At 48.5% G+C, this 21,802-nt stretch overlaps 7 protein-coding genes across 7 annotated transcripts; 5 read left to right on the top strand and 2 right to left on the bottom strand.

The window, feature by feature from the left end:
• Positions 1 to 417: 417 nt before the first annotated feature.
• Positions 418 to 2,499, top strand: N7518_003972 (phenylalanine--tRNA ligase subunit beta; the record flags this gene model as incomplete). The annotated part of the gene is made up of 7 exons (XM_057184899.1): positions 418 to 470; positions 517 to 557; positions 605 to 624; positions 674 to 750; positions 807 to 930; positions 987 to 2,289; positions 2,336 to 2,499. 7 exons carry the CDS (start codon positions 418 to 420, stop codon positions 2,497 to 2,499), a joined length of 1,782 nt encoding a protein of 593 aa, XP_057041669.1.
• Positions 2,500 to 2,815: 316 nt separating this feature from the next.
• N7518_003971 (putative cysteine dioxygenase Cdo1) lies at positions 2,816 to 3,607 on the bottom strand (the record flags this gene model as incomplete). The annotated part of the gene is made up of 4 exons (XM_057184898.1): positions 2,816 to 2,946; positions 2,995 to 3,190; positions 3,239 to 3,310; positions 3,359 to 3,607. The coding sequence occupies 4 exons, from the start codon at positions 3,605 to 3,607 to the stop codon at positions 2,816 to 2,818; spliced, it is 648 nt and encodes a 215-aa protein (XP_057041668.1).
• A 437-nt stretch (positions 3,608 to 4,044) lies between these two features.
• On the top strand, positions 4,045 to 5,715 carry N7518_003970 (GTP-binding protein RBG1). Its single transcript, XM_057184897.1, has 9 exons — positions 4,045 to 4,108; positions 4,173 to 4,236; positions 4,289 to 4,363; positions 4,413 to 4,449; positions 4,497 to 4,567; positions 4,615 to 4,952; positions 5,008 to 5,364; positions 5,410 to 5,530; positions 5,590 to 5,715. The coding sequence occupies exons 1-9, from the start codon at positions 4,088 to 4,090 to the stop codon at positions 5,607 to 5,609; spliced, it is 1,104 nt and encodes a 367-aa protein (XP_057041667.1). The 5' UTR covers positions 4,045 to 4,087; the 3' UTR covers positions 5,610 to 5,715.
• Positions 5,716 to 10,476: 4,761 nt separating this feature from the next.
• N7518_003969 (transcriptional regulator family: Centromere protein B DNA-binding region) lies at positions 10,477 to 12,163 on the top strand (the record flags this gene model as incomplete). The annotated part of the gene is made up of 3 exons (XM_057184896.1): positions 10,477 to 10,921; positions 10,977 to 10,998; positions 11,047 to 12,163. The coding sequence occupies 3 exons, from the start codon at positions 10,477 to 10,479 to the stop codon at positions 12,161 to 12,163; spliced, it is 1,584 nt and encodes a 527-aa protein (XP_057041666.1).
• Positions 12,164 to 13,020: 857 nt separating this feature from the next.
• Positions 13,021 to 16,547, bottom strand: N7518_003968 (PXA domain-containing protein; the record flags this gene model as incomplete). The annotated part of the gene is made up of 3 exons (XM_057184895.1): positions 13,021 to 13,972; positions 15,143 to 15,956; positions 16,037 to 16,547. 3 exons carry the CDS (start codon positions 16,545 to 16,547, stop codon positions 13,021 to 13,023), a joined length of 2,277 nt encoding a protein of 758 aa, XP_057041665.1.
• Positions 16,548 to 16,710: 163 nt separating this feature from the next.
• On the top strand, positions 16,711 to 18,139 carry N7518_003967 (uridine-cytidine N-ribohydrolase; the record flags this gene model as incomplete). Its single annotated transcript, XM_057184894.1, has 4 exons — positions 16,711 to 16,874; positions 16,940 to 17,169; positions 17,219 to 17,535; positions 17,594 to 18,139. The coding sequence occupies 4 exons, from the start codon at positions 16,711 to 16,713 to the stop codon at positions 18,137 to 18,139; spliced, it is 1,257 nt and encodes a 418-aa protein (XP_057041664.1).
• A 796-nt stretch (positions 18,140 to 18,935) lies between these two features.
• Positions 18,936 to 20,761, top strand: N7518_003966 (GID4/VID24 family protein; the record flags this gene model as incomplete). The annotated part of the gene is made up of 3 exons (XM_057184893.1): positions 18,936 to 18,953; positions 19,010 to 20,519; positions 20,571 to 20,761. The coding sequence occupies 3 exons, from the start codon at positions 18,936 to 18,938 to the stop codon at positions 20,759 to 20,761; spliced, it is 1,719 nt and encodes a 572-aa protein (XP_057041663.1).
• Between the last annotated feature and the right edge of the window lie 1,041 nt (positions 20,762 to 21,802).

Below are 21,802 nucleotides of genomic sequence, written 5' to 3'. Positions count from 1 at the left end.
GCATACCTCGAGAATTGAATGAGTACCTTGATCAGCAAATTAATAGATTCGATACAAGTTCGTAAAGAGAAAAGGAAAAAAGCCCCCTTCGATGATGCAGCAACCAGAGCAGGGCAGTCGAGCTTTGAGTGTTTACTGGTGTAAATTACATACTGGCGGTGTACGCACAAACATTTGAATATGGAGGGGGATTACTATACCAATACTATCGTCACAAAAGAGGGGGATCTGTGGCGGTGGTGGCTTGCGGGCAGAATTTCCACCAGCGCAAGAGTCATCCAATACTTTGTGCACCGATCACTACTTCCTGGATTTCTGTACGGGCTTTCTTTATATTCTGTCGGAGTCGCCTACTTGGTTTCCGCATTGATTTATCGGACATTTCGCTGATTGACACCAGAATCAGCAACCCCCACCATGCCCACCATCTCGGTCGACAAGGCCGCTCTTTTCCAAGAGTTGGGCCGAGAGTACGTCTCTGGACTTTGTCATTGAACTCTACTGACCTTGCTGCAGTTATACCACGGAGGAGTTTGATGAGCTGTGTTTCGAATTTGGTAGGTTGGCTGGGAAATTCTTGCCGGGCATGACTGACTTTGAATAGGAATCGAGCTCGACGAAGATGTACATTCTCTGAGACCCGACCACACATAGCCAATACTGATCTTTTCAGACTACAAACTCAGACCGCCCTATCGTCGATGGAAAGCAAGAACCTCCGCAACTCAAGATTGAGATCCCCGCCAACCGGTACGCGTGACATCCGAGGAGAACAAATGAAAGAACCTAGACTAAGAAGAGATCAGATATGACTTGCTGTGCTTCGAGGGCATTGCGCTCATGTTGAACATCTTCCTGGGTCAGAAACCCCTGCCCGAGTACAAGTTGACTCAGCCAGCACAGATGGAGCGGATTATTGTCAAGGAAGATGTTAGTACTTCAACACCTACTCTGCTCAGGTGGAAGGGCTCCGCTGATCAAAATAGACCACGAAAATCAGACCCTACGTAGCTGGCGCTATTCTACGGAACATCAAGTTCGACCAGGCTCGTTATGCGTCTTTCATTGCTCTCCAAGACAAGCTCCACCAGAACTTGGCCCGGCAACGAACCCTTGTATCAATCGGTACCCATGATTTGGACACCGTGAAGGGCCCCTTCACTTATGAGGCTCTCCCTCCCAAGGATATCAAGTTTGTCCCATTGAACCAGACCCAGGAGATGGATGGCGAGGAATTGATGAACTTCTACGAGAAGCACCAACAGTTGGGCAAGTACCTACACATCATTCGTGACTCTCCAGTCTATCCAGTCATCTACGACTCCAACCGGACTGTTTGCTCTCTGCCACCCATTATCAACGGCGATCACTCGAAGATCAACCTGAACACCACCAATGTTTTAATTGAGATCACGGCTCTCGATAAGACAAAGCTGGATATTGTGAACAAGATGATGGTCACCATGTTCTCCCAATATACGTTGGAGCCGTTCACCATCGAGCCTGTCCAGATTGTGTCTGAGCATAACGGGGAGACTCGCGTCACCCCTGACATCTCTCCCCGCATCGCTCAGGCTGAAGTCTCGTACATCAACCAGTGCTGTGGCTTGAGCCTCAGCCCGGCAGAGATCTGTACTCTTCTCACAAAGATGGCCTTCCGCGCCAAGCCTTCTACCACTGTCTCAGACATCATCAATGTGGAAATCCCCCCAACCCGTGCCGATGTACTCCACCAGTGTGATATCATGGAGGATGTGGCCATTGCCTACGGCTTCAACTCGCTGCCCCGTGCGTTCCCCGACATCTCTGGCACAGTCGCCCAACCTCTCCCCATCAACAAGCTTTCCGACATTGTTCGTGTGGAGACTGCCATGGCCGGTTGGTCAGAGGTGTTACCGTTGATTCTGTGCTCGCATGATGAGAACTTTGGCTGGCTGAACCGCAAGGATGACGGAAACACCGCTGTCAAGCTGGCTAACCCCAAGACCCTTGAGTTCCAGGTGGTCCGTACCAGCCTGCTCCCGGGTCTGCTCAAGACCATCCGTGAGAACAAGCACCACTCTGTTCCCATGAAGATCTTCGAGGTCAGCGATGTTGCCTTTAAGGATCTGTCCCTGGAGCGCAAGAGCCGCAACGAGAGACACTTTGCTGCTGCCTTCTATGGTAAAACTAGCGGGTTTGAAATTGTCCACGGTCTTCTTGATCGTATCATGGCCATGCTTAAGACCAACTTCCTCGTCGAGGGCGAGACCCCTACGGGCGACTCGTACTATATCAAGGAACTAGACGGTGTGTACCTCCTCGAAACAGACTAAGAAATTCGCTAACAGTGTAGATCCCACTTACTTCCCCGGCCACGCTGCTTCCATCCACGTCTGTATTGGTGGCAAGGACCAGGTCATTGGCTCCTTCGGTATTCTGCACCCTACCGTGCTCGAGAAGTACGAGTTGAAGTACCCAGTCAGTACTCTAGAGCTGAATGTTGAGGCTTTCATGTAGAGCAAGCGGGCCTACATATGAGTGACTGTTCTTCTGAATAGAGTTATGACCAAAAGCAAAAAAAATACAGAAATCCAAGAAGTCCCAGTAAATGACATGCCAGAAATAAGATTTCCTTTGCCAATCACGGCGCAGAACGCCTTTCAATAATGAATAAAAGTCGGAGAAGAATATGTAATTGAACAAAAGTACAAGAGGGGTATCCGAAGGGAACAGTCTCAGCTACCAAAATAGGGGCTATGACTTCGGCAAACTTAGGTAATGTACAAGGTGAACACCCCACAATGAGCGTTATTGATAACGGGCATCGACAAGACTACTTCTGTCCATCATCGAGCCGCTGACCGCGGAACGAATAATAGTTGGTCTGCTTGATGTGCATGGCCTCGCCAGTTCGTTCATCGTAAATGCGACATCCATGGATTGCGGCGTTGGGTGGTGTATAAACTGATCAATTAGTCTGGATTCTGTTCATTTCGACACGAGAGAACATACGATGGAGTGAGATAGCAAAGTTGTCCTGGTCCGGATTGGATACCCGATGCAGACCAAGCTTGTCGGACATGTAGGTGACCTGGTTTTCGCTGTAGGTTGTCTGCTTGATGAGCTGAGGTGGTGAGCTTCGGCCATTCTCGATCTGCTCTTGGTCGGGCCATGAGTATAGATCTTCTTGCAATTTGCCCTTTAGGACCTATTTCAAATCAGCTTCTACTCGTGTATCGAATTAAAAAGAACATACCTTCATCACGCAGTGTGCGTTGGCATGGTCATGAATTGTACTTCCTTTTCCAGGGCTCCATACAAGAATCAGCTGAACGAGTTAGTCAAGCAATCATTTGGAGGGAGACAATTTCCATACCAAATTACTCTTGCCATTTCCCTCATCAATCAGATTCCTTGTGTATGTCCTACTCGCATCACCTAATGCATATGAAGCCCATTCATACGAATTCGAGACGTATTTCTCCATCAACAGCTGTATCTCCATGGGATCGACATCGCTAGAATCCAGACCCGAGCTTGGACCTAGCGCAGAACTAAGATCCTCCACGAGCTTCTCAAAGGCAGGTTTCTCGGTGATCAACTCAGACCCGTTGAGGAATGGCATATTGAATGAGCGTTGTGCTGGGCGCGTTTGGGATAAAGTCTATGCAGCAAAGAAGCGGTATCGGAAGTTGGCCGAATGACGAAATCGAGGGTCCACCACAGCGAGATACAAACTAGGATATGAGTATACACAAGCCGTGTATTTCCATTATGAAATTTGAGGCCAAGTAGAGTAATTCAATGTCCACAGTACCTACCTAGCCCTGGAGGTATGTAGTTGCCCATGTTGCAATTTGGCGATAGCGATAAGAAATGATGCCTCAGGCTGGCAATGACATACTTGCCCTCGTCGCCTTAGGCGCACACCCCGCCCTGACTAAAAACTGCGGTGCCACAAGATTGTCCACGGGTCGCAAGTGCATTTCTTCAAAACTTGTCGCTCAACTCGCTGGTTGTTAAGGGACATATATCGAGTCCCTCGGTACTAGGATTTCCAATCTTTTCTTCGATTCATTTTTGATTGCTGGGTCAAATCGCCAAAATGTCGACCACTATTGAAAAGGTGAGTGCGGTCAAAGATTTTTGAGCATAGCATCAAACAAATTACTAACAATGATTTTGTACAGATCAAGGAGGTCGAGTCCGAAATGGCTCGGACTCAAAAGAACAAGAACACCTCTTATCATTTGGGTACGCGCACACCGACGACTTTTCACCGATGACGTCTTCTGACAATATGCAGGACAACTGAAGGCGAAGCTTGCTAAGCTCAAGCGTGAACTTCTGACCCCGACTGGAGGTGGTGGCGGTGGTGGATGTGAGTATTCAAGATCTGAACACTCTGCTAGGTGCTAACTTGAGATTAGCTGGCTTCGATGTGGCGCGTACTGGTGTGGCCAGTGTGTAAGTTACCCGAGGAGATTTGCGATCGCATACGCTTACAAGTGCAGTGGCTTCATTGGTTTCCCGTCCGTTGGCAAGAGTACACTGATGAATAAACTGACTGGTCAACATTCAGAAGGTTAGTAAAGACTCTCCTTGACAACCGATTTCTCTAACGCCCTCTAGCCGCGGCCTACGAGTTCACAACCCTCACAACTGTCCCCGGTCAAGTGATGTACAATGGCGCCAAGATTCAGATGCTCGATCTTCCAGGTATTATTGAAGGTGCCAAAGACGGCAAGGGTCGTGGTCGACAGGTTATTGCGGTGGCCAAGACTTGCAATCTCATTTTCATCGTCCTTGACGTGAACAAGCCATTGGTTGACAAGCGAGTTATCGAGAATGAATTGGAGGGCTTTGGCATTCGCATCAATAAGAAGCCTCCCAACATTGTCTTCAAGAAGAAGGACAAGGGTGGTATTGCCATCACGAGCACTCAGCCATTGACTCATATTGACAACGACGTAAGTTGATCTCCCACAGAGTCTTTGGTCTTTGATGAGTACTAACAGATCCCAGGAAATCAAAGCTGTGATGAGCGAGTATAAGATTTCGTCCGCTGATATCTCCATCCGATGTGATGCCACCATTGACGACCTGATTGATGTCTTGGAAGCCAAGAGCCGCAGCTACATCCCTGTCATTTATGCGCTGAACAAGATCGACGCTATTTCCATCCAAGAGTTGGATTTGCTGTACCGGATTCCAGACGCCTGCCCAATTAGCTCGGAGCATGGATGGAATATCGACGAGCTGATGGAGATGATGTGGGAGAAGCTCAAGCTGCGCAGAATCTACACGAAGCCTAAGGGCAGAGCGCCTGACTATTCAGCACCTGTTGTGCTGCGTTCTTATGCATGCACAGTCGAGAATTTCGTAAGCCTTGCCCTCATCTTTCTAAGAATCATACTAACGAAACAGTGTGACGCTATTCACCGCACAATCAAGGACGATTTCAAGCACGCTATCGTGTATGGTCGCTCAGTGAAGCATCAGCCGCAGCGAGTGGGTCTTTCGCACGAGCTTGGCGATGAAGATATCGGTAAATATACCAAAAAAAGAAGAAAACTCAACATGAATTTCAAAGCTGACCAGCTACAGTGTCGATCGTCAAGCGGTAAAGGATTTATGCCAACTCCTTGACACTCATAGCCCGAAGCGGCGAGATGATCCAAGCGCTGGGGTGGTCTGTGCCAGCATGTCTTTACGCCTCCGCGATATGACAGGTTTCTGGGACATCCGTACGCCACCGGATCCGAGCGTGGTTGGATAGACTCGTTCACGGCAAGATAATTAGGGGAAAGTCTTGAGTCTACCTTTTGACATCAAAATCGGCAGTCATGCATAGCCTTGCTGATATTGGTCTTGCGTCTTAAGGTATAGCTTGACTTGATTGATGAGCTCGAGTTAGGCTTCAGGGGTTACACCAGCTCAGCCCAGGGGCACGCACGAGGCGAACGGCCATTGGGTCTTTCTGATATTCTTGGCACCTTTGGGAATTCTGGCCCTTTGAAGCGACCAGTCCATATTGTTATGATTATCGATTTTTTTCATGAGCGCAAAAGTTCAAATATTTTATGGTTGTGTGGAAATAAAAGCCAATATACAACAAAGCAGTCTGCTCGTTTTCACCTACTGTTCCAACCTGAAGAAAGCCACAAATTGCGTTCTCATACTCCGTATAAAGGATTGATGATGTCAGACCAATCAGCCCCTAACTAGCCAAGTCGTGCTACTTCAGTACGGAATAGAAGATTGATGCGGCATCATGCGACTCCTTATCGCCCCCGGACCTAACAGACCCTACCATGTACAGATCCGAGGATGCCTGCATAACAATTTATTTCGATGACATTCCGATTGGCATGTTCCCCTTGCCATTACTTCCCGTGCCGCAAACATCCTTGCTAGTAATTCTAATATTTATAAGATCTCCGCCTGTGGCTTGATTTCTTTGTTCGCATTGCTTCTTGTCTCCCAATTTTTTACTTTCGAGGCCGACGAGAGTCCCCGAAAGGCCTAGGCCTAATGCCGATCATAGTCCTCTATATGGGATAGCTGCCAGCTTAAAAGCCCCGGTAAAAAACGAAGTTGATAGCCTCGACGGAAGAGCCGGGAAGGCAATTATGGTGTGCATACTATACTTCCGTGAAGAGAAGGGCCGCGACTCAACGCATTGACCTAATGCTAATAGCTTAACGGTGATCATGACAAAGTTTCGTGTAGTATTCGAAAGCCACAAGAGTTTCGGTTGACCATTACATGTGAAATAAACCCGGCAATGCTAGTCTGGCTTCCGATAGGCTCAAGGGAGTATATTGCTCGAGAATGATAGGGGGAAGATCAAAATGGATCCGTCAACTGACAGCACGTTTTTCCAATCTCTTAGCTTCTAATCTCTTGGCTGCTGGCCTGCAACTACTTTCCGAAATTGAGGGGGGAAAAAGTACAGATCTGCGCAGGATTGAAATGCAAATTAACCAAACTATTTCAACCAAACAGAAAAAAGCAAAAAGTGAGGCAAGGTACAAATGATTTTAAGAACAAGCGGTGAATGAGAGACATATTGGTTGAATTGCGAACGTTTATCTGATCGATTCCTATCCAATACACAGTATTACAAGTACGAAGTCCATGACTTACCCATCAGGGGGCTCTTATGGTGTCTACTAAGTCTAGTACGCTACTGAGTAGTTCTCGTGAATCTCTGCGGCGACACAAAATAGTTCTAGTGAGGTGGAGACCGCATATCGCCGATTTAGTGAAAACGAGAAAGGGACTGTTCACGATCTGGTCTGTTCTCAGATGCACGATCGGCGTACGAGGGTGTACGGATTATGTATACTTAACCTCTTCATCAGGTGACTATGAGGGCACCGACCGCCCGTATAGCCTATAACGTACGTTGTGATCTCGTGGAGGATCCATCGGACATCCCCGTCGCATTGCATTGCATGAGCCATGCTCTTCCCCAGAGTAGCGAAGCATTCTTACTCTATTTTCCTTAGCCTTGTATGGTATACGGAGTACAAAGTATCTTGCTAGCTACTAGTGTGTGTTACTCACATACCTCAAGCGAGAGTAGTATTTATCTATGCCATATTCCCCTATATCCACCATTGATTTTCTATACACAGTTCTATTAATTTTGCACAATTCGACTTTCCGGAGATATCTCGGGCAGAATTAGAATTGCAACAGGTATATCCATCGGTACCTGACTCAAGTAACACTGACCCTTGTTACCCTACGGTTGTGTACCCCGAGGGTAACAGATAACTTCTCCCCGAAGCTTGAAAATGACAGCCACTTGGAAATGACAGCCAAGAATGACAGATCCAATTGCAAGAAGCAAAGATACGGATTGGCCTGAGGATTTCAATGTTGACCGGTCTAGACTTGTTCCTGCTCCTTCTCCGACATAGTCGTGGAAATAATGAAGAGTAATGCCCTTGCCCTAAAAAGATCGAAAACCTCTCCAATGGCGTCAGGCCAGCTGGATCTACCCCGAATTTCTCTTGAAACCCGATTATTACTAGCGACGCGATTTCCGTCTAATTAAAATCCGTGGTAGAATTAAAATCTTTTAAATTTTGTCACACATTTCTTTTGTTTCCGCTCATTTAACTGGTGCAAAGCAAAGAATCCGACGGCAGCAAGCATAATGATTGGTACTGCGACCAAATAAGCGAGAGTACTCCGTACCAATTGAAGTCCTCTCCAGTGTTGGGATTAATTTGTCAGACCTCCCTAGTCACCTTTGCTTTGCTTTTGCTTCATTATCTGTCTTCCAGACGCATTCCATCCCGGCAGGTTTCGAGAACGAATCCTTCCAAGTGCCCAAATAAAGCAGGCTGATTTCACATTCGGCTTCCTCGTGGTTAAGTCGAACAAGCGGGGTCTTGCTGGATATTTGGGTAGTATCCATCTACCTAGACCGCTCAAATGAGAATACCTGTTCTATAGTAGAGCGTATTATATGTTGTAGAAGCCCGCCGTCCTACGGTCCTTGGTACCACCTTGATAGTCAACTACACTCCTTCCCCAACTGCTATATTCTCTATACTCTCTATAGTCTATATCTGCTCTCTGTTTCTAGCCCTTACCTTCCCAATTGGACAATGTTCAACATGCAAGATGCAAAGAAATGGTGAAGGTTCCCGGGCCGGAGGGGACCGCAGTGGGTCGTAGTGGAGAAAGACGAGGGCACAAGTTCTGTCTGGATTTTAGCGCCAAAACCGCATGGCAAATGGGGGAGAGGTTCCCCTCTTTTTCACAGCCAAGAGATGCCTTCTACGCCCGGTGATTGGACAACTATCCAACCTGCTGTTCAGCCCTTGTATTGGATGAACCCCGTCGTATCAACAGCATGGCAACGGAGACAGCAGATTCGTCCATCCAACGATCGGCCTATTGCTCACTTGCTCATTTCTAGCCGGGTCAGCTCTCGTGGATGTCTGATGCGGTCGATATTCCGAACTCCCAAGGTTAGGATCCGCCTGCCCACATAATTTTGCCCCAGTCTGGTAATATTTCCCTCGTTGTATGGACTCTGTTCAATCCGTGCAATCTATTCCGTGTGGATTTGCTCTCTCTCTCGGTCTACTTCACCTTATGATTTGTGTTTACTGGAGATTAAGACCCTCGGATCCGGTTTGGTCACCTCCACAGTCGGAACCTTGCCTCGCAATATACCCTATAGGGACAGGAATTTGAATGTTGAGTCTCCGATTCAACGGTTTGCTTTTTGGCCAAAATGAAGATATTCCCAATGAAGACTCTTTTCACGGAAGCAGAATCAATAGTTTGCCTGCCGCTATCCTCTTCCCGGTCCACTCTGATCGCCGTTCTCGCATGCGATGTGCATGGATGTCAAGCGGGCTTTAGGTTGAGCGGTTCAACGATCCGCTACCCGGCTCCCAGCAAATCGAGCTACAAATTGGGCTACCCTTTGAACGAACCCCGTCCTTCTCCGGATGATCAACCCTGATTTAACCCAAGTTTCTTGAGATGAGACCCTCAGCCTCGTCAAGGCGAGGCCGACAACGGCCAGCCACAGCGAGGGACTAACTAGATATTCAGACATTGGTCAAGGTTTCGCGCTGTTGCATCTCTATTTTCCAACACGAGCTAGCGCCAGGTTATATTGCTAGTATATAACATACATATGTACTCGGTACCGTCGAGTCTGCCATCCTGGTTGGAAGGTCATACGGGAGAATGAAAAGAAGAAAAAAAAGATCCCACAAATCCCAAAAAAAAACAAGAATAAACCGCGTTAGCCCTGAGAACGAAGATTTCCATACCTTTACACCGTAATACGCCAGACGCATTGGGCCTGACGAGATGCAACCCCTGCCGCAATATATCGCACGGCCAACCAACCAGACGCCGTTCCCCCTCTATTTACAGGGATGATTTTGAAATTGCGCAAATATTAAAACCGAGATATTATTCTGGCTATTCTTATATTTTTTTATATATTTTTTTATTATTTTGGTTGGACCTTTTCACTGTATTGACCAATCACCAACCGGTTCGCTGGATAACTCTCGGGGGGAAGGTTATCATGGCTTTCTCCGGTGGTCTTTCTCGTGCCAGTTGCAATTGATATTCACTGTCGTTCTGTCAAATCCACGCGATATGATCGTCCAAGGAATTTTCCTTTTAACCCCCATTGCCTTACTCGCATGCTCTTTTACCTTCTTGCATATTGTATACTTTATACACTTCCCTTCTATCTCACTTAGGTGGTCTATAGAGCTACCTTCTCGGGACAATACTCTCTATCAGAGCAATTCTATATAGGTCTACGGAAGCAGTGGAACATGCATCAGCTTTTATTGTCTCACACTTAGATTGTTTCATTGTTTCCCGAGATCTCGTTTGTCTCTCTTTCTTTGATTTCCTCCCGATTCGAGCCTATCACGAAAACCAAAACCCCACCAAAAAAAGCCCTACCTCCATTGTTCTTGAGATCCATTGTCCATGGAGGAGCCCGCCATGGAAACGGAGACTCATCATGAGCCAGAGAGCGAATTCCCCCATTCGCCATGGGTGGAGATAGGCTCATTTGCTTCTCCTCAGCACTCGCCCCCCATGCACGAATATAGTGGGTTCGACTACGGCCCATCGCAGCTCATGGCTGTGGACTCGTATGGCATGTCAGTTCCGCCGCCCTACGCCTCCATGCCACTACCCATGCCTTCGCATTCCTGGCCTAGCATGCTCACGACACACTCTCCGTTTGTTGCGTCTGGATTACCTGCTTCTACCACCCCGACATCGGTGTCACCTTCGGCTACCATGTGTCCGGTGCGAAAGACCTCCACTGGAGGGACTACGCCGCGCAGGACACTTACCGACGATGATCGCCGGCAAATGTGTATATATCATGAGGAAAACAAGACTGCGAAGCAGACTGATATTGGAGGTAAGCATTATCTCTTTTGTCTGTGTTCAGGAACTAGGTTGACTTTGATGTGCAGCGTTGTTTGGAGTCGAGAGAAGGTATCATTTCAACCTCGCTTTTTATTTGATTCAATCTAACATACACAGCACTGTTTCCAAAGTCCTTCGCCAGAAGGAAAAGTACCTAAACCCCGAAGATGGGAGTCGATCTCCCATCAAACGGGCCAAGGGCAGAGTCCCTGATATTGAGAGAGCTCTATCCAACTGGGCAAAGAACCTCCACAGCCAAGGACACCCCCTAAGCGATGAGATGATCAAAGAGAAAGCACTTTTCTTCGCCAGTATCTGCGGCTGCCCTGAAGGCAAGGAAAAAGTCTCCACTGCAGCCTGGCTAGAAAAATTCAAGCAGAAGAACAATCTCCTCGGCGCAAAGATGCGCAGAGGATCTACCGGAATTCGTAGCGGTTCAAACAGCCCAATTCAGCTCAATACAGACTTCGGGTCTGCTCTTCGAAGCCCCGGCAGCCACTCGCCCACATCCTCCGTTGATAGCTTTGGATCCCCATTGTCCCCAACGAGCCAAGAAAGAAACAAACACGACATGGCTGAACTGCCCGATCTGACAGGGGGATACCAACACGGGTATTCCAACAGCACAACCTCACTCGACACTTCTTCGGCGGGTATGGTCAGCCCAACAACACCAACGAGCCAATCCCGTCTCCCGTTCACCAACAGCGACACCAACCGGCTGCGCAGCCAGACCTCCCCTCCCGTCCCCATTGATCCAACCCTCCTATCAGCCGATGACACCACAGACCCGCATCGCCAAAAGCGCGAACTCCAGCAATCTCTTACGGTCTCCACCCTGCAATCCCCACTGGAAATGGACGACTCCAAGCCCGCCATGTTCCCGGTCCGCCAGACAAACGTCATCAAGCGCAATCGCAGCAACCCTGAGATCACGACCAAGTACATGCCGCCGCGGTCAAAGTCTACCACCATCTCGCCCGTCAGCTCTCCGGGATCACCGACGCAGGACGAGGCCCGTCGCGCCCTTGAACTCGTCATCAACTACTTCGACCATCAGCCTGCTGGTCTGGCGGCACAGGAGTACATGACCATCGGAAAGCTAATGGAGAGGCTTGAGCTTGCCAGGAGCCAGGCTGGCTTTCTGTTGAGTGGCTTGCCGCGCATTGATGAACATGAGGATATTCATATCCCGCGTGTGACGAAGAAGCGGAGCATCCACAATTTGGGATGAGTCCTTGCGCAAGTTGGATTTTGCATTCCTTGTCTCCTTTTTTATGATTATTCCCCCACTCTCTTTGTGCACTGCTAGTTTCATTTCTTCTTGAAGCATTCCCTCCTTCCCTCCCTAACATTATCTGCTTTACTTTGATTCGTGATTCCCCATTCTCTTCTTCCTTTCCTTCATCTAGTGCTTTTGCTATTCTGTTATTCTTTTTTTTGGTCACTTGTACGGAACCTTTCTTTATATCCATTTCTTATTTCTCTAGTCCGCGATGGCAACGAGATATAAAACCTGGGCAACCAAACAAAAACATACACATATCCAGAGGGCGACCTCTACTTTCCTTTGGAACTTCTTTGGGTGATGGATTTTATAGGCGCACACATACCCTGGTATTCCCAGTCTGGACGATGCATATGGAATAATGGACAAATGGCAATTTGTGATGGTATCATCGGCCTTGGACTTGGACTCGGGAGTTTTACCGCTTGCTTTCTTCTTCGGGTTTTTTGCTTTTTTTCTTTTGCTGTTGGTTTTCTATATTCCCCCCTGTCATTTGTTTTCTCTAGCATTCTGTTTTCCTTGACCCCCTACGGAGTACATTGTACTGAATCTCTTTCTTACGCTCTTTTCATATCGATTTTCTTCCCTTTCTTTTTTTTAAAAACTGGGCTGCTCACGCGGAAAGGACATGAAATTTTCTGGTTCGCCTATATATGAACCATGTCAGATTAATTTTCTCTATTATACCCCCGATATCTTTCTACAATCACACTATTTTTGAGTTTGGAAGTTATGCTAGTCATAAGGCATATCTCATCAATTAAGGTCTGCTGATAATAACAAAGCCGTAAACTATATGTACTCTATACAAATGCAGGCGGCACTGACGCTACCCCACGATCCTCCAGTAAATCTTCAACACTGCGCTCAGCCATTTCAGGGAGTACCTTGGCCAGCACTGTCTCGATAATGCTCCAGACTAGATGTTTATTGCAGTACTCATCTGCAAAGAGGTCTAGAAAATCTTTCTCGATTGTGTCTAGGAAATGTAATTCCTCGCGATCAATCCCCGCAGACGGATCATCGTCTGTGCGCAGCCGCTCAGCGGCAAGGTGACCACATGCAACTAGACAGGGGTCCGAAGGCAAATGCGAATGCGACGGCGCCAGATTTTCCTTCCCCTCCTGGAAAGATTCATGGGGCGCCCTTGGGGGAGTTGGTGGGGACGACGTAACGAGATGGGGCAAACTGTTGGTGCTGCAGGTACTATCACTACTGCAATGCGGTGGAGGCGCCGACGAGGGAACACCAAGGAAGGTTCGTACGACGGAGCGCGGGATCACGGCCAGGAGACTAGCTGCACATCGTCGCTTGATAGCGGCGATCTCCGTCCTAGATGGGCCGTTCCTTTTTACGGTTTCGGCCGGGTCATTTAGCTCTGATGGTGTTGGGACATCGGCTGCAATGGCAGAAAGTGACGATGGGCGGCCTGAGGTGGATGTTGAGGTACCCCTCCCATTATTGCCGCCGTTGCTGCTGTTACCCGCATTATTGGTTTTATTAATGACACCGGCATCAGGGCCCCTGAGTCCTTCCACAATAGGAGTATTTGAGGCCGTGGGTGCGAAGGCTTGCTGAATGGGCGTCGGGGTCTGCACAGACTGTAGAGCCGAGGACGGAGCTTCAATATTCCCGGCCGCTATCTGAGATATTGGACGGGTATTGGCCGGGAACAAGGCGGTCCTTGTTACAATAAGAAGGTTGGGCAACAAAGTGGGGGTCAGCACGTACTCCTCGATAGTCTCCCGGAGGAATCTGTAGCAGTTAGCAAAGGTCTCTCTCAAGTCATGACGTCGGAGCAATTGGGCAAATTCCCAAAAAAGACAATAAATTAATTGAAAAAAAAGTGAAGAAAGAATCTCGACTGTGGAGCTCTCCGGGACGTTGTGGCTTTTTCCCCTTCTTGCGCATGTTTAGTTAAGGAAAAGTCGAAGTTGCCATCAAATCAGGATTGGCCGTATAGAGTGGGGGTGAGGCGGAGCATGATCGGCCCAGGCAGAGATGAAGGAGCTTGGGCCAGGACAAGGACTGGGATATCATTTTCTCGCACGTCAAAGAGAAAAAGACCTCTTCAGCGGGTAACATTCCGGCAGCGTTCTCCGTACCTGGAGCACAAGCGGGCTTCATGCACTAACCTCGGTCAGATTACGAATTCCAATCCTTCCCGACAGGAAATTCGCTCATTGGACCGAAGCTAGTAATTCACTAGCCTCGACTGGGGCTGTTTCTTTTTTTCTTTTTGCGCCAAAAGAGGCCTTAGTTCACTTTCACCGATGGGTGATCGGCCCCATTTTCCTTTTTGCATTTTCTTTCTCTTTTTTGCTGGTGCACGATTCTTGCCAAGATGCGATGTCATTTCTTTGTTTGGTAAACCAAGCGCTTTGAAAGTTGGCAGATGTTGGAATCGTCAAGATTTCCAACACAAAAAGTGGACGAGCGGTACGGAAAGGGCCGGGCCCCGGCGCTATCACAGACAAAGGATTTTTCTGTCTCAAAGGAGATTCAGAGACGGGGCATCCGCGGGCAGCCCACAGACATCCCTGATTGACAAATTCAGGTCGCTCGGGCCAATTTGAGGGCAACCAATCCGATGCCAGAACAGCCTGGTAAGACTGACGGTAATGACCGTACAGTAAGGAGATCACGTAAGGTCGTAAGATGACCGTAATCCCTCGCACGGGTAATTGCAGCCTTCCAAGGTTACAGATCAAGTGACCGACGCAGCATGCGAGCAAGAGGCTTCATGTCCCACCTTGACTCGCACAAGTGACACTTGACCCGTAGATTGCGTTTCGGAGATCGTACCGTTGCTCCACAGTCTTTGATTCCCAAGGCCTGAGCCCTCGAGGAGTGTTGGGGCGTTGAGGGGTTGCAGAGAAGCAGCAGACTGAGATAAAAAAAAAAGAAAATAGAACAAGAACTTACCTATCTAAGATTCCGTCCGTAGCACCGACCCTGCCTTGGCCTGCTAAAATAAGGTATTGGGACAGGGCAAGCAATCCGCTCAGCCATGGCATTCTCCATGAGAGTCCCAGTATCTGCGAAATCATGGCATACATCCGGTAGTCGAGAACCGGCCGCCTACTTGTGATGCCATCGGACGACTCCATCCCATCTCTTTTTTGGTTGATGGGTAAGGCAGGTGAAACACCAACACCGTGCGAAGAAGGGCCTGGACTCGATGCAACACGAAATAAACCTATCGCAATGAAACGCAAGACGACGTAACCAAGATAAACCGTCTGCAGAAGGTTCCATATCCAAGCAGTGGCCGAGAACGACGCCGATGGCTGGTCCAGGAGCTGCTCATCTTCGGTTGAAAGCAAGCCGAATTTTTCTAGTCGATTGATTCCAGCGTCCGGGGCAGATTTTGTGTCATCTTGGTTTTGACGGTGTCCCACTTGAGCGGCGAGTTTGCCCATAGTTTCCCAAATGAACCATCCTTCACATGCCCTGCCACTGACTTGGTTTCCTAGAATGAGGTCTGCTATGATATCAACCACAAGCGCTCGGAGACTGCTGTTCTCGAGATCTTCCGTTGGAAGAAGAACTGCTAGGATACCGTTGGCGAGTAGTCGGCGATAGACCGCTTCGTTGTCTGTCTGCTCGACAATTGTATCTGGATCTCCTGGATCAGGTACTGGAGAAAGACCAGGGTGTGGATTTAGCTCATGATAGATTGTACGGTATGATGTCGGTAGACCAGAAAGATGTGACTGTTGCCTGGCCAGTCTGTATGCTGGAAGATCATAGTCAGCAATGTTTCTCGGAACAACTATGGATTCCGACAAGAAGGACTTTAGAACGGTCAAGTCTCACAGATTACATGTGCTTCCACCAGGCTAGGGATCTCATCCAGGGCTAATTGTGCAACGTCGATTTGGCGCAGCCTCTGCTCGAGTGCACGCGTGCAATGCGCGATTACTTGTAGAACCTCATTCACAAGAGCCTGATCGGGGGTGATCTTCGAGTACCACGAGTAAACAAATTCTTTTATTATGATGGCGAGAAGGGCGTAGAGTTGACGATCAACGTCATTGGAGCTCGTGAGGGGAGGTAACAGCTCTTCCGGAGGCTGTGGGGAAGATGCTCCGTGGCTGCTTGTCTGGGGGCATAGAACGCGTCGGATTAGAGCGGTGGTGGCCTTGTCACTAACGGAGTCCAGGTCATCCTTGCCAGTATCTCTTTGTGTACGGAGTCGAGATGAAGGACGCGAAGGAGGCTGAAGCGTCGTTGGGGAAGGCAGCGCGGTGGATCTGGAGCTGGAGGTTGTCGGCCCAGCCTTAAGATGAGATATCGGCTGAAGGCCGGGGCGGAGCGGATCATTCATTTCATCGCACAGATGTTTAGAGTTGGTTCAATACATATCAAGGAAAAAAAGCGTTCTCTGTTAAAAGCAGTAAGGTCGACATTAGAAGCGTTGATAATTTGTATCGACCCAATTGGGACCATAGGGCTTAGGGCTTCAAGATAAGCCTTATCTCCCTCCTTTGATGCGGGGATCTGTTTATGTCCGGCCAAATGTACTTAAGTGCCCAAGTGGCCTCTTGATTCTCAATTCCATTTGTTGCTCTAAGGTATCCACCATGTTAGACCAAGTCAATCAATATAGTCCTACTCCCTTGTGGTTGGATTGCGATCCTGGTCAGTCTATCATGTTCCTTCCGCCTTCTTATTACTGACTGTTCTTAGGCCACGATGTAAGCATCAAAGAAATTCTAGAGAGACATGTGTTAATACGATACAGGATGCTTTTGCAATTTTGATCGCCGCTCATCACCCATATTTGAAGCTTCTTGGAATCAGTACTGTCCATGGAAATGCATCATTAGAGAAGACAACCGCCAATGCCGGCAGCGTCTTGGAAGCGATCGGAAAGCCTGACATTCCCGTCTATCCTGGTAGCAATAAGCCATTTTCACGGCCTGCTCTTCATGCGCCCGATATTCACGGTTAGTGATGCTGATATTGGGAGCAGAATGTTTTAATAACACTTTCCAGGCGAGTCCGGTCTTGATGGGACTGACCTTCTTCCCAAGGCCACTAGAGCACCCATCACCGATAAGAACGCCATTGTGGCCATGAGAGATGCTCTCCTTGCACAGCCCAAAGGAACTCCTTGGCTGGTTGCAACGGGTACATTGACCAACGCCGCACTGTTGTTTGCCACATTCCCCGAGGTAGCTGAACACATCCAAGGGCTGAGCATTATGGGTGGTGCCATTGGTGGAGGATTCACCGATGCCCCCATGAGTAGACTACCTGGTGAGAAGGCTAGGATCGGAAATGTGACCCCATGGGCTGAGTTCAACTTCTATGTACGTTCGCAAAACCTTTCATCCTTCTCTAGCTCGTCTAATCACGATGGTATTATAGTGTGACCCAGAGTCTGCTGAGTCAATCTTTAGCAACCCAGTTCTTGCTTCCAAGACAGCTATTATGGCTTTAGATCTCACACATCAGGTCTTGGCCACACAGGCTGTTCAAACGCGCATCTTGTATGGCTCGATCCACTCGGCCGAGGATCCTACTATCCTTCGGCAGATATTGCACGCGCTACTCACTTTCTTTGCTGCCACATACGAGAAAACTTTTGGTTTGACCACCGGGCCTCCATTGCATGATCCCCTTGCTGTGGCCGCGATCCTGTCGACGCTGAATCCAGCCTTTGCCAACGTGCACCCCAATCAAACTCTCGCTTTTGATGACAAAGGCGGCGAGCGTTTTGCTTTGAGTATTGTCACCGATGGAAAGCACGGGAAAGATGTATCTATTACAGGTCAACTGGGGCGCTCGATCGCTACTCCTGTTGATGGTCCGGGTGTTGCTATTCCCAGGGGTGTTGATCTAGATGCTTTCTGGAACATGGTCCTACAATGTGTCCAGCTGGCCGATGATTGCAATGCTGCACGCGTGGTCTGATTTGCAACATTTTAGATGGTCTGTGAATCCTTTCAGGGTTCTGGTTAATATTTAGACTGTGATTTAGATCTTCAATTGCACATAGAGCTACACTGTTTAGGACAATATCTTGATGGAGACTATAGAACAGGATTTGCCCTCCAAATAGTCACAAGCTGTACTCCGAGAAATCTATTCATTCTTTGTTCTTAGTACCTAGATACATGAGTCATGACCATATGCATTGATTATCAAAGCCTTTATTTGGCCCGTGGACAACCCGACAGGCAATCTAATAGGAGGTAACTAATGCCCCCTAAACGCAATTTCCCTTTAAATGAAGAATCGGGTTGCCAACATGGAGAGCCTTTCAGGTTTAATCGCCTGGGATATGGCAAGCGATGTAAGCTTGTTCTTCATTTAAAGGGGTTTGAATGGCCTATATAGATCACACCATTTTGGTATGTTTGTTTTGCAGGACAGGGGGCTCCACGTTCTTGGCTTTCAGGGGATTTGACTTTCAGGTATATAAAATTCAATAAGAATACGTAAAAATCAACTTGGAATCCATATGAAGTTCAATGAAGTCCACGGATTCTTCCAGAGGCCCTGAGCCGGTTGAAAGGAAGAACGTCATACGTTGCGGGCCTCTCCACATCCCCAAAGTCCTAGAAGCACAACATCCGACACTTTCTCAGGCGATTCGTGGACATCTTTCCCCGGACTTAATTGTTTGTTGCTACACATATATTGGTCTCTTGGCCTTGCATGGCCAACGTCGATCCTGCACACCCCTTGACGGCGCATTCTGATCAGAATGCCGCCTCCTAACCCAGTATGTTTTATCCTTGCAACCCACCGTAGTATAATTTGTGAACTAATATCTTTTAGTACGGCACGCCACTCTCCCCGACGACCGCGGCACCTGACCCTCCGCGCCGATCGTCAATTCCCACACCTGCCCCTGTGGAGACCGATAATGCTCACGATGACAACGTGAACTTCCTGCGATCGCGACCAGCTCTCTTCAATCCGCTATTACCCTCCCTGAGCCGACAACGTCGCCGTCGTTATCCGACTAATCCACCACCACAAAACGAAGACCGCATGGAGGTGGATGATCCCACCAACCCGCGCGCGTCTGTTGAACTCAATCGTCGCATCCCTATTGTCCGCCACCAGGAGAGATCAACCGACATGCCGAACTACGAGGGCCGAATGCCCAACTCACGGTCGTTGTATGGATGGGCACCCGGCTCTGATGATGAGGATGGTACTGCGCGCGAAGAGTCGGAAGACGATCAGATGCAGCCTTTCCTCAGTTCCATCTCAAGTCGTGACCCACCCTCCGCACGACCTCCGCGCAATGAGGCCCCGGGCCCTGCGCAACTGATACCGCATGATTCTGCAACGTTACCGCGTAGTAACCAGGCTCGGACATCGATCTCCGCAGTGGCGGCTTTGTTACAATCTGCAAGGCGTCAGCCCCGGCTTTCGAGGAGTCGCACACTGGAGAACTACATCATCGATCGCTATTCAGATATCACTCCAGAGGAGGACGCTGAAAATACAACAGCGGTCGCATCTCGGGGATACCGCTACCGTCCCACGACGCGCGGGGACCCACATAATACCAACCTCACCCACAACGACCTACGCGCTCGGGCTGCCGCTCATCGCCAGCTACACTCGGACACAAATATGCGCAACGTGTTAGGGGAGACCATCCACTATCTCGAGCGCATTCGGCATTCAAACTCTCTCGAAGATAGTATGCGTGTCTTGGTGGACAGTCGGATACCCTTCTCGATGGATAGCAAGTCTTGGAGAAACGCGAACTTCATTATGTACACTCGCAACATTGCACCACCCGCGGAGTGTTCATGGCTCCGATCTGGAATGGCCTTTTCAGGCTGCCAAAGAGCTGCAAGTGCCGGGTGTTCAATATTGTCGCAGCGTATTGCTAGTCCGAACGCCCCCAGTGAGCCTGTCATTGTAAATGGAAGTGAGAGCGCACGAATCAGCGTTTCTACTACAAGTGGCCGCCGATACTTAGCTAACAATCGTGATGAAAATTGGCCTGTCAAGGTCACGATACACCAGATCAACCACGAGGACATGACATTATCTGGCACTATGGAGGCCTACAACATCCCCGATAAGACCTCGCCCACCCACGATGCACACATTGTGACTTTCTTGGAGGGCGAGATCATCGATTTCAACAATCACACGCTGGCGACAAAGAACTTCAAGGCAGATGCAGACATTGATAGCACATACTGGCGTGAACTGCAGCCGTTTAAGGATCTGACAGATGCTGAGATGGCCCGGAATCTTGTGAATCGGAAATGGATTACCGAGGAATTGTCTCAAGGATGGATCTTGATGAGATGGAAGGGTAAGTAGCGAAAGATCATGTATCTTTTTATTTTTTGCTAACATGCCGTAGAGCGATGCTTCGTCACCCCAACGGATGCTCGTCAAGGTCTTACTATTTCCGGATTCTACTACATTTCTCTTCGCCGTGAGGACGGACACATCGAAGGCCTGTACTATGACCCAGGAAGCTCGCCTTACCAGCAGCTCTCTCTGAATCCAGAAGTATCGAAAATGGTTCGCCCTTCTTACGCCTTCCGCTGAAAGCAAATTTTCTCTGCATATCATTTTCTTCTTGTCTTTGCTTTAGCCCAGAATAATCTTCTGGTGCTCTCTATCTAAACCTTCGGTGTCTCTGGTTTGGCGTTCGGGAAAACGTCAGATGGCATCTGACACGGTGTTTGCATAGCTCGGCGGTGTTTTTCTTGTTCGGTTTGTTTCTATTTCTTGTGGATCTGTGGTCATCAACTGCTGCAATCCTTCTGCCTTGTTTCCTGGTGTCTTGACTACGTGTCCTATGTGTTTTGTATTTATGGACAAAGATGTTTTCTTTTTGGTTGCCCTGGGACTCCGGAAATGAGGAAATTCCACTTATCTCGAGGGCCTTGCAGATCATCACCACGTGCTCCTTATGTATTTGACATATCAGAAACTAACCTGATCTCATCGAGACAGCAATTGAAGTATCTCAGAACTCGCGCAGAAGTGTTCGGCCATGTCCAATCCAAGACATCGGCAAACTCGACTAATCATCTCTCGGCCTCTGTGAATCGAATTGACACTACCATGAGAAAAATGACTGGGGCTTTCCTATTTGTCTCAGCTGCATTGACAAGATCATTCACTGGATGACGAATAAATCTCTCGACCACAAATGCCATGCTGGCTAGGGATAACTTGTAGATCACCAGCGCCTGGCAGATGCCCATTGACGTTACGATTGCCGCTTGAGCGGTCGACTTCTCAAAGCCAACATTGGAAACTATTGCGATGACACCTCATTGTTCTAACTGTGGCTTATAGATAACCCCCCTCCCCATCATACACGGCCTTTCCGTGTTCATTGCATACAAGAAGTGGGTTACAAGGAGGTCTTGTTTGTCCGTTCAAAGTTGTGGTATTACGAAGCTACCTTTCAGTTACCTCTACGTTGGGTAAGCTTCGGCGATCCAATCAAAGTGTTGGCTGCGATGGGACCATCCATCCCTGAGAATTGTGTATCTCCGAACTAATGGGCAAACATGTCATTCATAGGACTGTTCCTCCTTATTGTTGTCTGCCCGGTCGTTACGTTACGGCGCTTGC

This window comes from Penicillium psychrosexuale (assembly GCF_028828465.1).
Source record: "Penicillium psychrosexuale strain IBT 29551 chromosome Unknown utg000003l, whole genome shotgun sequence".
Classification (NCBI taxonomy): Eukaryota; Fungi; Ascomycota; class Eurotiomycetes; order Eurotiales; family Aspergillaceae; genus Penicillium; species Penicillium psychrosexuale.
This window is presented reverse-complemented; position numbering and strand designations above follow the sequence as displayed.

What these genes read in the sequence shown, in the direction of transcription:
- N7518_003970 (XM_057184897.1), top strand. Translation starts at nt 4,088, where the DNA reads ATGTCGACCACTATTGAAAAG. An exon ending in AGGTGGTGGCGGTGGTGGAT is followed by an intron (nt 4,364 to 4,412) that starts GTGAGTATTCAA and finishes ACTTGAGATTAG; the next exon opens with CTGGCTTCGATGTGGCGCGT. An exon ending in GACTGGTCAACATTCAGAAG is followed by an intron (nt 4,568 to 4,614) that starts GTTAGTAAAGAC and finishes AACGCCCTCTAG; the next exon opens with CCGCGGCCTACGAGTTCACA.